The sequence below is a fragment of the Muscardinus avellanarius genome (genome assembly GCF_963383645.1).
Source record: "Muscardinus avellanarius genome assembly, chromosome: 8".
Classification (NCBI taxonomy): Eukaryota; Metazoa; Chordata; class Mammalia; order Rodentia; family Gliridae; genus Muscardinus; species Muscardinus avellanarius.
In genome coordinates, this window is record NC_137794.1 from 3,380,050 (window position 1) to 3,393,819 (window position 13,770).

At 51.4% G+C, this 13,770-nt stretch overlaps 2 protein-coding genes across 2 annotated transcripts in view; one reads left to right on the forward strand and one right to left on the reverse strand.

Annotated features, from left to right (window-relative positions):
* Positions 1–170: 170 nt before the first annotated feature.
* POLR1C (RNA polymerase I and III subunit C) lies at positions 171–5,124 on the forward strand (the record flags this gene model as incomplete). Its single annotated transcript, XM_080700766.1, has 9 exons — positions 171–239; positions 313–384; positions 2,496–2,603; positions 2,774–2,906; positions 3,379–3,498; positions 3,587–3,739; positions 3,835–3,984; positions 4,803–4,919; positions 5,006–5,124. 9 exons carry the CDS (start codon positions 171–173, stop codon positions 5,122–5,124), a joined length of 1,041 nt encoding a protein of 346 aa, XP_080556892.1.
* Positions 5,125–7,519: 2,395 nt separating this feature from the next.
* The window catches only part of XPO5 (exportin 5), a gene marked incomplete at both ends in the record, with an annotated part of 45,202 nt that continues 38,951 nt past the window's right edge, over positions 7,520–13,770 (reverse strand). Inside the window, 9 exons of the mRNA XM_080700354.1 lie at positions 7,520–7,657; positions 7,827–7,991; positions 8,133–8,270; positions 8,402–8,509; positions 9,476–9,558; positions 10,621–10,683; positions 11,342–11,439; positions 11,760–11,806; positions 12,612–12,709. Of these exons, the coding sequence (XP_080556480.1) occupies positions 7,520–7,657; positions 7,827–7,991; positions 8,133–8,270; positions 8,402–8,509; positions 9,476–9,558; positions 10,621–10,683; positions 11,342–11,439; positions 11,760–11,806; positions 12,612–12,709 (938 nt within the window). The remainder of the gene's footprint in view (positions 7,658–7,826; positions 7,992–8,132; positions 8,271–8,401; positions 8,510–9,475; positions 9,559–10,620; positions 10,684–11,341; positions 11,440–11,759; positions 11,807–12,611; positions 12,710–13,770) is intronic.

The window sequence follows — 13,770 nt, forward strand, 5'->3', positions numbered from 1 at the left end:
GCGCGGGCCGGAACGCCGACCCGAGGAGCCCGGATGTTTGGCGCAGACGAACTTCCGGAAGCCGGCGACGTGGACGGACGCGGCGCGAAGTCTCGCGAGAGGACGAGTTGGCGGGGGGCGTTGCCGCGGAGACGGAGGAGGGCGAGCCGGGGCGCGTGGCGCGGCCCGGCATGGCGGCGGCGCGGGCGGTGGAGGAGATGCGGAGCCGCGTGGTTCTAGGCGAGTTCGGGGTTCGCAACGTAAGCCGGGGCGAGGCGGGGGGCGGGAGCGGGGCTGCGGCGGCGGGCGGGCTGACGGCGCCCTCTGCCCCAGGTGCACACCACCGACTTCCCCGGAAACTACGCGGGCTACGACGATGCCTGGGACCAGGACCGCTTCGAGAAAGTGAGTGGGGCCGGAGTGTCCGGAGGGCGGAGGCCGGACCGCGCGTGAGAGGCCCCTCCCGGGGGTCGCGCCATTCCCGACACTTTTTTCCGAGCAAAGTGCGAGTCGCTCCGTGTGCCCAGGCCAAGTTAGGAACTTGTTCGGTCCTTGTGTGTGAGAGGTACTGGGGAGTGAACCCAGGGGCGTTCCACCTTCGAACCACACACCCCCAGCCCCATCTTTTCTTTTTAACACGTCTGGAACCTCCGAGCTACACCCCCAGCCCTATTTTTTAATTTATTTTGAAACAGGGCCTAAGTTGCGGAGGGCCTAAGTAGCCGAGGCTGTCCGCGAACCGCGATCCTCAGGTCGATGACGAGCGTGCGCCTCCACGCCCGGCCCCAGCCCTTTTGATTTTGTTTTAAAACGGGGTCTCCCTAAGTTGCTGAGAGTCGCTACATTGCGGAGGCTGATATTGAGCCTGTTGTCCTCCTGTCTCAGCCTCCCAAGTACAAGCTTACACCACCACGCCCGGCCCAGTCCTAGTGAACAAAGGAAGGTGTGGATAGGGTGGGTGCCTCCTGCCGAGATAGGTACTTCATCTAGACTGGGAAGGGAACCAAAGAGAGGTAAATTTCATAAATGATTCTAGCCACTGAGGTTGAAGTAGGCCAGCTGGGCACTTTAGCCAGACTTTGTCTCAGGAAAACAAACAAAAATATGGGTGGCTGGGGGTGTAGCTCAGCAGTAGAGTAATCCTGGGGGGTTCCATCCCCAGTACGGGAAAAACAATTCTTTTTTTCGCAAATGAGGTGACACCTTGAACAATGAGTAAAACTTAAGAACAGTGAAGGGTCTAAGAGCAGGAACTAAGTTACCAAGGCAGGGTAAGGCGTTTGCTGAGAATTTCAGCAGTTTATTACTAGAATGTGAGGGGTCTGGTGTGAATGGTAGACAAGACCAGAGTACATCTTAGCCCCATAGGTGATGATCATGTCTGCATCCTTGACGGCTAGGAGAGAAGGAATTTGAGGACAATCAGACTGGCAGATCTGCTTAGTATTATAGGGCAGCTGACACTGAAGGCCTGGATTAAGGCTTTGATGGACAGGGAGGGGGCGGTGTCAGGTAAACCAGGGATTGCTTCAATAAGGAAGGGCTGAGGGTGTGTGTATATTGACTTGGTTTGGGGAACCATTTTGATGGTAGTGGTGACATTTATTTTTTTGGTGGTACTGGGGTTCCTGGAAACCCTTCTACCTCTGGGCTACACTCCCAGACATATTATATACTTTTTATTTGGAAATAGGGTCTCTTAAGCCAGCACGGCTGGCTTCGAACTTGCGCGATCCTCCTGTCCCCATCTCCCGAGCACAGGGATTACAAGTGTGCACCACCACGCCCGGCATGACATTTTTTGATAAGGAAAAATGGCTTGGGGAACAGGGGTGATGTTTTTGGTTAGAAATCAGGCAGGCTAGGAGACTGCATTGGCAGAAGTAGCAGAAGTGAGTGTGGCTGAGGTCATCTGTGAGAGACAAGAACCTAGGACAGAGCACGTTTACGGGGTGGGTGGAAGACAGTGGCTTGAGAAGGAACCACCAGGGAAAGGGAGAACAAGGTTGGTGCTCAGAAACCAAGGGATTCATTTGAAAGAGGAGAGGTTTTTGTCATCAACACAGTACAACAGAGAGCAGTTGAGTCAGGATGGCAGAGAAACAACTGGACCACGCCGGGCATGGTGGCGCATGCTTGTAATCCCAGCATTTTGGGAGGCTGAGACCTGGAGGATCGCGGTTCGCGGACAGTAGCGCACTAGGCCCTCTGCAACTCAGTGAGGCCCGGTTTCAAAATAAAGAATAAAAAATAGGGCAAGGGGTGTAGCTCGGAGGTCAAATGCCCCTGGGTTCCACTCCCAGACCCTCAAAAAAAAAAAAAAAAAAAAAGCCGTACTGCAGAGGGTTTCCAGTTAATGGAGGATAAAACCAGGGAGACTTCTTGAGAAACAAAAGAAGGGAGTGTAGAAAGAACATCTGCTGAGGGGCAGTCAGGCAGAGGGAGGCTCTGGGGTGAGAGGATGTTACTAGGAGGGAAACAGCCAGGGGCACCTAAAGTTTCTTCTGTCCTTTCAGAATTTCCGTGTGGACGTGGTGCACATGGATGAAAACGCACTGGAGTTTGACATGGTGGGAATCGACGCAGCCATTGCCAATGCTTTTCGACGGATTCTATTAGCTGAGGTATCACAGGGCTGGAGTTGCAAAGGGAACCGTGGTGCTGCCTCCCGACGTGTGTAACGTCGGCCCTCGCCAGCTTTATTTCCCTGGGTATTTTACTGAGCTTTCTTTTCTTCCTGTGCCTCGGGGCGGGCGCATGGGGTCTAGCAGATGGTGTTTGTCTCCTTGGGCAGGTACCCACAATGGCAGTGGAAAAGGTCCTGGTGTATGCCAACACGTCCGTGGTCCAGGATGAGATCCTCGCTCACCGCCTGGGGCTCGTCCCCATCCGTGCTGACCCTCGGCTTTTTGAATATCGGAACCAAGGTGAGGGTCCAAGAAAATAAAATTTTTTTTTTTTTTTTTGCGGAACTGGGGATGGAACCCAGGGGCATTCTACCTCCAAGCTACACCCCCAGCCCAACTTTTTATTCTTTATTTTGAAACTGGGTCTGAGTTGCAAGGGGCCTCACTAAGTAGCTGAGGCTGGCGGTGAACCGTGATCCTCCAGTCTCAGCCTCCCAAATGCTGGGATTACAAATGTGTGCCATCATGCCCAGCCAGAATTTGAGTGGCTCTCTTCTGACGTGTGTTCTGGAATTAGGCTGCCAGGACCCAGGCCCTAGACTGCCTGCCATGACCCGAGGCACGTTGCTTGTCTTTTGGAGAGTCAGCTTTCCTCTGAGAACACGGCCTCCTAAGCCTGGCAGGAGGAAAGTGAGAAACAGAGAACTCAGTGCAGAGCGCGGTGCTCAGGTGTCCACTGGTTCTTTAAGAGCCGCCTCCTTCATTTGCGCAGGGGATGAAGAAGGCACAGAGATAGATACCCTGCAGTTTCGGCTGCAGGTCAAGTGCACCCGGAACCCCCACGCTGCCAAGGATTCGTCAGACCCCAATGAACTCTATGTGAACCACAAGGGTGAGCGGTGGCTGGGTGAGGAAGAGGGCCTACCTGCTGGGGCTGCTGTTTTTAGGGAGTGGGGTTTTCTGACATGCCTTTTCTCCAGTATATACCAGGCACATGACGTGGGTCCCGCTGGGGAACCAGGCCGACGTCTTCCCCGAGGGCACGATCCGCCCGGTGCACGACGACATCCTCATTGCTCAGCTGCGGCCTGGCCAGGAGATTGACCTGCTCATGCACTGTGTCAAGGGCATTGGTAAGTTGGCCTGCCTCGCGCATGTCCTGGCCGCAGTGGGCTTGTGTGGGGCACAGGAGCACACGGGCCCTGTCAAGGCAGACTCCCTCCTCCAGGCAAGGATCACGCCAAATTCTCACCAGTGGCTACAGCCAGCTACAGGCTCCTGCCAGACATCACACTGCTTGCACCTGTGGAAGGGGAAGCAGCTGAGGAGCTGAGCCGCTGCTTCTCACCAGGCGTCATTGAGGTGGAGGAAGTGCAAGGTATAGTATATGGGAGGCTGTTTGGATGAGGACCAGGGACATTTTTCCTCCGAGCTACACTAGCCCCAAGTTTTTATTCATTATTATTATTTTTTTTGCGGGTCTGGGGATGGAACCCAGGGGCATTTGACCTCCGAACTATACCCCCTGCCCTGTTTTTTATTCTGTATTTTAGAAATGAGATCTCACCGAGTTGCGGAGAGCCTCACTAAGTAGCGGAGGCTGTCCGTGAACTGCAGTCCTCTGGTCTCAGCATCCTGAATGCTGGGATTAAAAGCGTGTGTTGCTACGCCCACCTCCTTTAGTTTGCTAAGTTGCTGAAGGTCTCCGCTGGCCTGGATCCTGTCTCAGCTTCCCAAGTGCTATAATGACAGGTGTGTGCCACTATGCCAAACCTTTATTTTTTATTTTGAAACAGGGTCTAAGCTGTAGAGGGCCTAAGTAGCTGAGGCTGTCCATGAACACCATCCTTCTGTCTCAGCCTCCTGAATGCTTGGATTATAAGCATGGTTACCACACCCGGCCTTAGCCCCCCCCCCTTTTTTTTGGTGGTACTAGGGGTGGAACCCAGAGGCTTTCTACCTCTGGGCTACACTCCCAGACCTATTTTTATATTTTTATTTGGAAACAGGGTCCTTTAAGCCAGCTTGAGAGGCTGGCTTCGGACCTCCGCAATCCTGTCTCTGCCTCCCAAGCACGGGGATTACAAGTGTGCGCCACCATGCCCAGCGCCTGTGCCTAAGAGTTTTCTTTGAAAGTGGTAGAGAAGCAAAAGCTTTGGGCTCCTAATAGATAAAATACATTTTTTTACCTGTTAGGTAAAAAAGTAGCCCGAGTTGCCAATCCCCGGCTAGATACCTTTAGCAGGGAAATCTTCCGGAATGAGAAGCTGAAGAAGATTGTGCAGCTGGCCCGTGTTCGTGACCATTACATTTGTGAGTGCAAATGGGCGGCGGTGTGGGGGAGCACTCCAATGCGGCAGCTTCCTTGCAGAGTCTAAAGTACCTCTCTTGGTCCTTAGTTTCTGTGGAGTCAACAGGAGTGTTGCCACCAGATGTGCTGGTGAGTGAGGCTATCAAGGTGCTGATGGGGAAGTGCCGGCGCTTCTTGGATGAACTGGATGCAGTCCAGATGGACTGAGGCTTGCGCCACTCCCTGGGCTGGCCAGGCTTGGCTCTTCCCGGCTGCTGACTTGTCCCCACAGGACTGCTGTGCCCACGGTTCCTAGTGGTCCAATTCCAGCTTTATTTTCAACTAATACATTTTGTTAAATGTGTCACAGGATAAGACTTTTCAGGCCTTTGTAAGGCCTTTTATGTAAATAAATCATGTCTAAACAAAGTTCCTTTTTTCAGACTGCTACTTGACTAGACAGATCCAGCTGCATGTGTTTGGCAGCAGCAAGAGTTTACTGCACTAGTGGTTCATGTGAAGGCCAAGCCCCCCTTGTGTCACGAGAGGTGGAACCAAGGAGCTTTCTACTGCCAGGCTACACTCCCAGACCTATCTTAGATCTCATTTGTAAACTCAGTAGGTGAGGCTGGCTGTGAGGCTGGCTTCAAACCTGTGTGGTCCTCCTGTGTCAGCCTCCCAAGTACTGAAGTTACAAGCGTGTGCCACCACGCCCAGCTAAGGCCTCCTGAGAAAAGCCAAACACACTACATACACCGTCTGTCTGTCTCCTGGATTGCCAGGGAAGTTCCTGATAGGAAAAGGGGCTGTCCACAGCAGCCTAGCCCAGACATTGCTGGTACTGACAGTGCCACAAAGATTGGCAGACTGACTGGCAGGCCGAAAGCCACAGAGGAAAGAAAGGGCCCTGTTTGTATGAAACTGACGTTTTTACTGACATGCAGATGTGCTTTAGAGTTAACATCTCTACAAAAAGGTTTTATAAACAATAGAAAATTTCTAGCATGAAGTCACAGGATGTTAAAAATATTACAACATAATAAATACAGCTATACCCTCCACAGCCCCAACCAGACAGAGTAGGCAGCTATGTAGCTTGGAGGGAAATACTCTTTGAGATCGCCTTCACAATCAACAGAAACCCCAAGCACCTAGCAGGAAGAGGGAGCTGCGCAGCAGAGACGACATCACAGCCCTGCTTCCCCAGCCTCGAGGCTTCTCTGCCTCAGCACCTGTGACTCGCACCACCTAAAGCTGCAGCCTTTTAGTCGGTCCGTCTGCTCTGTCACAAGCCCGTGTCAGTGGGCTGGCTGGGCGCAGGCCTGTCCTATGCAGAACATGGACCAACCTGCCCTACTAGAAAAGCCTCCGGTACGCTCCACATCTCCACGTCCCTTGGCTTCCAGTGACCTTAGGGATGGACTGTACAGGTTTTAATGGGAAAGCATAATTTTTCTTTTGAAAATGGCTCTTGAGAAGAGCTACTGTGAACCTGAAGGATCATGAAGATTTCCCCTGCCCTAAGTACTAGGTCTGAACCCAGAAGCACTTTACTGCTGGGCTACATCCCCTTTTTTTTTTTTGCGGTACTGAGGGTGGGCCAATTTTATGTTTTATTTGGAAACAGGTCTCACTAAGTTGCTGAGAGCCTCACTAAGCTGTTGAGGCTGGCTTCGAACCTGCAAGATCCTCCTGTCTCAACCTCCCAAGCACTGGGATTATGTGTGACCACACCCGGCTCCCACTCCTTACTTTCCTAAGTTGCTGAGGCTGGCCTCAAACTTAGACCATGAGATTTTTAAAGGCACCTAGACTCAGTCCTAGGAGACCAGTGGCTTTGCTAGCTGTCTGTCTCAGATAGAAGCCTAGTTAACTTTGGATGATGATGGTGTTACGTGACACTGAATAGTGTACCGTGGCTCTTGTGCCTGAGTAGACCCAGAGACGGGGAAACCCTCGAGGCCATCACAGAAGGGGAAGATGTGTGAGCTCTAAGGGGGCCGTTAGCACTACTCCAGGCCGCCCAGCCCTGGAGGCACTACACTTGATGCTGTGCCTGGACACAAGTAGCCTGTACCATGGGTTCCATCAGGTGACCAGACTTGCTCAAAGATGAGAGAACTGGACTGATTCAGTTCAGCACTTAGCACCTAAGCCAGACAATCCACTGGGGGTGGAGAAGGGTCCTGCTGACAGGCAGGGGCTCAGCGGGACTTGCCATGGTCCAGGAGAAGCCCTCGAGATGAGTGGTGGAGGGCTGAGCCCTTTGCAAGCCCAGCCCGGCACAGCACCCCTAGATCCCCTTCTGCTCAGGTGTGGCTGCTTGGGGGCCGGAGGGCTTGGGGAGAATGGCCATCTGCTCTAGCTTTCCTTGGAAAGCCAAAACTACCAAGTAGAGTGGGAAGTACTGGGCACACCTGGACAGTGAGCCCTGACTCCCTTTCTTGATGAGTAAAATGACTTCTGGCCCTGCACAGGACCCCCTCTTCTCCAGCTCCAGACCTGGCTGGCTCCAAGCTGACCACAGTGGGAAGTGAGGGCAGTGCACAGAGGGGCCTAGAGATGAGCTACGGAGGGGAAGGAGAGGACGACAGAGGCCGAGGAAGGATGCCCCAAAGATTGATCAAGGCTCGAAGATGGTAGCCAGGCTGCCCCCCTCATTGTCCAGCACCTCTGTGTCCAGCATGGGCTTTGTCTTTTTGAAAAGCGAGGGCAGATTCTTAATGTGAACTTCTTTTCGGAACTGCTCTCCCAGAGGTTTCTATAGAAAACAAATGAGAATGAACTAAGGCTAGGCCCTGGGTCGTGGGTTAGATAGTCCTACCATCAACGGTCAACAGCACGCGGGCTCACCGCTCACACACACGCGGGGTCTAAGAAGGCCACAGGAGGCCTGTGGATTTGAAGCATGGTGGAGGGGCACGACCTACCCCGATGCAACCTGCGATGAGGCGTTTGAATTGGTCCTTCCTTCGCTTGTCAGCCACTTTCTGCAGGGAGGGGTTCAAAAGTTTGCTGTCAAACTGGTCCAGAGAGTCCTTTTGTATGTCTGGGATTTGCTCCATCACAGCTCGAATCTCCAGGTACCTGGGGCGCTAAATGGAGAGATTCTCATTGGGTAAGGCTGGACCCTGCCGCCTCCCCGCAGCGCTAGCAGTTTGGCACAAGGTCCAAGATGGCAGGAGCCGGCTGAGGAAGCCGCGGGCGGCGCCCTTGCCCGCGTGCTCTCCACTCACCAGTGCCTCATAGATCTGGAAGGCCAGGTGGACCAGGGAAGCCATGCACCCGTCATGCTGCCCATGTGTCTGCAAGCCTTTCAGCACGCTGGTGAAGAGCCAGGCGACGGCGTCTGCGAGCAGTGTCCCCGACAGCACCTGGGGGACAGCTGTGCTCAGGGCCACAGAGGGTTCTGGAGGCCCCAGTGCCCCAGTTCTTCCAGCTGACTCAGCGACTGCCTGACCCAAACCTCCTGTGAGGCTCAGGGAAGAGGGGTGAGTAACCATACTTGTTTGAGGAGAGGCCAGCAGAGCTGTGTGGTTGTCCTCTGGCAAGACAGAGTATCCTTCCAGGCCAGGGAGTTGAAGGCTGTGATTAACAATGCCGTGCAAACGTCCTGAACAGAAAGGAAGGAAGACTGCGATGGGAAAACAGGCACAATTTCCTTGCCTTCTCGTTTGTGGCACTGAGATTGAACATAGGGATATTCGACCTCTGAGCTACACCCCCAGTCCTGTTTTATTAATGCATTATTTTTTGGGTGGCACTGAGGATGGAACCCAAGGGCATTTTACCACCCAACTCCACCCCTAGCCCTATTTTTATTCTTTATTTTGAAACAGCGTCTCAATAGGCTGGCCACAAACCTGCGATCCTGTCTCAGCCTCCCAAGTACTGGGATTACAAGTGTGTGCCACCACGCCCAGCTCTAAAATCAACTCATCTTTCCTATCCCTTTTTACCTGCTTATCATTTTGGAGGAAAGACTCTTACTCATGGCACTGTCCTGGATCAGGACTGGCAAGGCTATTTTTGTAATGGCAGCAGTTGGCAATCCCCTGCCCCCTTTTTTCCTGAAGTACTGGGGATCGAACTCATGGCCTTGCATGTGCAAGGGAGTGCTTTACCCCGAGCTACTTCCCCCTATTTTATTTTGAAACAGGGTCTTGCTAGGTTGATTAGAGTCTCATTACTGGCTGAGGCTCTCCTCAAACCTGCAGTCCTCCTGTTTCAGCCTCGCAAGTACTGGGATCACAGACCTGTGCCACCATGACTGGCTCAATTTTCTTACTAATATATCAGGAGCTGGAATTTTAATATGTAAACCGAAAAATAATAAAAGCTATTGATGAACTTTTGATTTCTCTATTTTTATTTCTCAGGCAGTAAAAAAGAAGAAAAAGCAAAAAATATAAGAGAAAACTTGTGTGTAGAACAGAGACAAGTCAGGCCTGAGGAAGGTCAAGCACCAAGATTCACAGCAATGAGCCTGGTCCGTCTGAGAGCTGTAGCTCAGTAAGGATAGGACAGCTGGTTCCCTGGCTGGGCCAGGAGAAAAGGCCTCACCTGCCCCTCAACCCACCTCATGTTTCATCAGACATTTTCCCAGGTCTGTAAGCTCTGCCATCGGTGAAGGGGCTGCCTCTGTGGCCATCATCTCTTCATCTGTAAGCAGAGCAAATGTTAAGCTCCATCCTTTCGGAACACAGAACACCCTGTTCTCACAGAAACCCATGAGGCCAAGCAAAGCTGAATGTCCCTATCCAAATGAAGCTAAGTATTGGGACATCCCAGCCCCATGAAAGGAGGCGGAAGCCACGATGGTGGCAGGGCTAGAGAAGCACCCGGCTATAGATACTGAGGGTCCCATCGGTCAACCACTGTAGGAACGCCCACCGTGACTGGCACCCATTCAGCTGTGGAATAGGACGGAGTTCTTTCCCTAACAGAAGTTTGCATTCTAGTGAGGGAGGCAGGTAATAAATGAATACATAAGTAAAAACATAAGGGCAGGTGGTGAAAAATGCCAAAGCAGAGAAGACTACAGAACGGCTGAGGTTGCTTTTTTTTAGTGGTGTTAGTGATTGAAGCAAGGGGCATTCTGATTTTATTTTTTATTTGGAAACAGTCTCGCTAAGTTGCTAGTCTGGCTTTGGACTTTTGATCCTCCTATCTCAGCTTCCCAAGTACTAGGATTATAGGCATGGGCCACCATAACTGACCTGAGATTGTTATTTTTTTGTGGTACTGGAAATTGAACCCAGGGACATCCTACGTCCGAGCAACACCCCCAGCCCTCTTTTTTATTCTTATTTTGAAGTAGGGTCTAAGTTGCAGAAGGCCTCAATAAGTAGCTGAGGTTGGCCACAAACCTGTGGCAAGTACTGGGATTACAAGCGTGAGCCACCCTGGCTGAGGTTTCTATTTTTGATTACTCATGAAGACCTCATAAGAAAGGTAACGTCTTAGGAGAGTGCTGAATACAGCAAGAGTATAGGCCATGTGTGTAGCTAGAAGAAAATCATTTTGGCAGAGGGAACTAAGTACAAAGAATCTGTAGCGGGAGTGTGCTGTGTGCTGGAGAAAACAGCAAGGCCTAGACAGATGAGAGCCAGACGTACCCCAGCAGCCTCCTAAGGAAAGCTTCTACAGGAGCTGGTGTAGACAGATCGTATTTAGGAACCGCTCAGAGCAGACCTCTGAGGGCCGGCCAGCAGGCCCACTCACCGTCTCCATCCGCAGGAGGGGCAGTACTATGTTCAGCATTCTTCTTTGATACACAGCAAACCGCTAAAGCACAAAAGCAGGGTTACTGGGCAAGGGAGGGTTTTATCTTACACACAACAGTCACCTCAGGCCAACGGATCCCGAACTGTCTGGTCAGGTGAAGAGGGAGGAGGAAAGGTAGGCTAAAGCATGGAATTCAGTTTCAATAATAGAAATTGAGGCTATGATGGCCTCGACCAGGATGTGTTCTGGTTGGTCTCTCTTCATGTTCAATTAACTAGGGGGAAATGAGAATCTTCTGAGAGCAAACAACCAGGAGAGGTGACTTCTATTTCTGTGGCTAAAACTTTGGCTCACCAATAAACAAACTAAGCAAGTACTGTTTTCTTCAATATTTCAAAAAAATAGAAAATTAACAACCTCTCTGCCCAAGAACTAGAAATTTTCCCTCCTCTGACCAAGTTATCCGTGACATTAATCCAAACCTCTCTTATTTTAGACCACTCCTTCATATTCTGGCCTTGGTACAATTTAATTCACAACTCAATAAAATGTCCTTAATGTTGACTTAAGGACTTGCTGCTTACATCTGGTTAGTTCTTATCAACCCGTCAATATTGCTGCAAACCTGGACCTTTGCCTCCATTCGGTCTTGCCGGAGGTGCCGGGAGTTCTGTCTAGGAAGAGCTCCTCTAGTGCCCCATCCCCACATTGCACTTACTGATGAGGTCCATGACTTCGCGGGTTAGCATCCTCACCAGCTGCTCCTCCAGCATCTCTTGAGACTCTGGGTTTTCTTCTGCAGTTTCATCTTCTCCACTGCCGAAAACCAGGGAGCCAAGTTCCACAAGAGTGCAAAGAGGGAAGGGCAGAGAAAGCGGCAGCGGTGCCCAGAAAGCCCGCCCACCCCTCCCCTCGCTTCCTTCAGACCCAAGTCTGTGCGATGCTGGAAGTGGGGAGCAGTGGCCCACTGAGGGGCATCAGTACTTGTGACCCTGCCCAACCGGGAAAGGTGAAGGCTCCACTGAAGTCTGCCTACTGACACCGCCAGTCCAGACACTCCATCAGCCATCCCGGCTGAGAATGACGAGAGCCCACCGCCGCCCCGCCCCGTGCCAAGGAGAACGGGAGTTCCTTACCACAGCTGGCTCCTCTGGTTGATGACTTGCCATTTCTGGGAAAGCCTCTGGGAAGAGAAAGGAAAAGCTGGGGCTGGGGAGAAGGCTAGAACACCAATACCCGAGGCCTACCTTTTCTTTTTTTTTCTAGTGCTGGGGAATAAAACCAAGGCCTTCTGGCTGCTGAACTATACCCCAGCTCTATTTTAAAATTTTATTATTTAATCATTTATTTATTTGTGCTGGGGATCGAATCCAGGAATGTTCTGAGCTGTACCCCCAAATCCTCTTTATTTTGAAACAGGGCCTAAGTTGCCAAGGCTGGCCACAAACCTATGACCCTCTGGGATTATAAGTGTGGCCAGCACGCCAGGCTGTGACCTACTTTTTGATTAAATCTGGCCATGGGTGATTTGAAGTATTAATGACAGGGTCTTGATGGGCCCTGCAACTTAAAGAAAAAAAATCAGACATTGGCTTCTATAAAGTTTCTCCTGTCAGGGATGGAGGCAGCCTATCAAAAGCTTGTTTAGAAAGGTTATCACTTGCAGAATGCCCGAGCCTCAGAGCACATCGGTTTTCTGCCCAGCTGGCCTCCTAGGTCAGGGACACAGGCCTAGGGGGAGCCATTTCCCTGACCACCTCTTCTCAGCAGATTAGGAGCAGAATCTGCACTGTGGGCAACTGGGTCAGTAGTCCTCTGGGGCCTGCTCAATCCTCTGCAGCAACAGGAGCCGGCCGTGGTGGGAGCTCTGGGCAGCTGGCCTGGTAGGGCCAGGAGACAGCACTTTTAGGAGCTCTGCACTTACAGGCCTCAGGAGTGGCCGTGCACCCCGAGAGCGCCTTTGCCCGCCTTTCCTGCTCATCTCTTACCATGTGGAGGTAGGTGAAAAGAGGCCCAAGGATGGGCGACACCAGGGCTTCGTAGTGCTCTGGGGGACAGAAGAGCACCAGAGGCTTCACGAAGACCCCTGCAGCAGCCAGTTAAGAAGTCGCAGCACACACAAGTCCACAGTCCACCGCCCACTTCCCAGGAAGTGGGACCCACCTCTGGGCAAAGTCCACTCCTAATGGATTTGCACTGAAGGAAAAAAAGGGAGGGGAGTTTCCTGTTCTTTCCCTAAAATACTATCTAATTCCATTATTATTTATTTATTTATTTGTTTTTATTTTTTACTTTTTTTGCAGGTCTGGGGGTGGAACCCAGAGGCATTTGACCTCTAAGCTACACCCCTTGCCCAATTTTTTATTCTTTATTTTGAAACAGGGTCTCGCTGAGTTGCGAAGGGCCTCACTAAGTAGCTGAGGCTGCTCACGAACCGCGATCCTCCAGTCTCAGCCTCCCAAATGCTGGGATGACAAGCCTGCGCCACAGAAGTGCTTCTTCTTTTTTTGGTTACTAGGGATTAAACTCAGGGGCATACTGTCTCTGAGCTAAAACCCAGCTCAATTTTTTTTTCTTATTATTTATTTTGCAATACTGGGGGTGGAACCCAGGGGCATTCTACATCCGAGCTACAACCCCAGGCCTAATTTTTACTCTTTATTTTGAAACAGGGTTTCTCTGAGTTGCAAAGGGCTGTTTGCAAATCACAATCCTCCTGTCTCGCAAATCGCAAGCCTCCCGAATGCTGGGATTACAAGTGTGTCACCATGCCTGGCCAATTTTATTTTGAAATAGGTTCTAAGTTGTGGAAGACCTCTTGAAGTTGCTGAAGCTGGCCCCACACTTGTGATCCTCCTATCTCAGCCTCCCATGTACTGTGAATATAGGCAGGTACCATCATGCTCGGCTTACAAAAGTTCTTTAAACTGCAGCAACTAGCTGGGCATGCTGGCCCACGCTTGTAATCGTAGCATTTGGGAGGTTGAGACAGGAGGATCCCAGTTCACTGACAGCCCCAGCTACTTAGTGAGGCCCTCTGCAACTCAATGAGACCCGTATCAAAATAAAAAAATAGGGCTGGAAGTGTAGCTTGGAGGTAGAATGTCCCTGGGTTCCATCCGCAGTATTGCAAAAACAACAACAAAG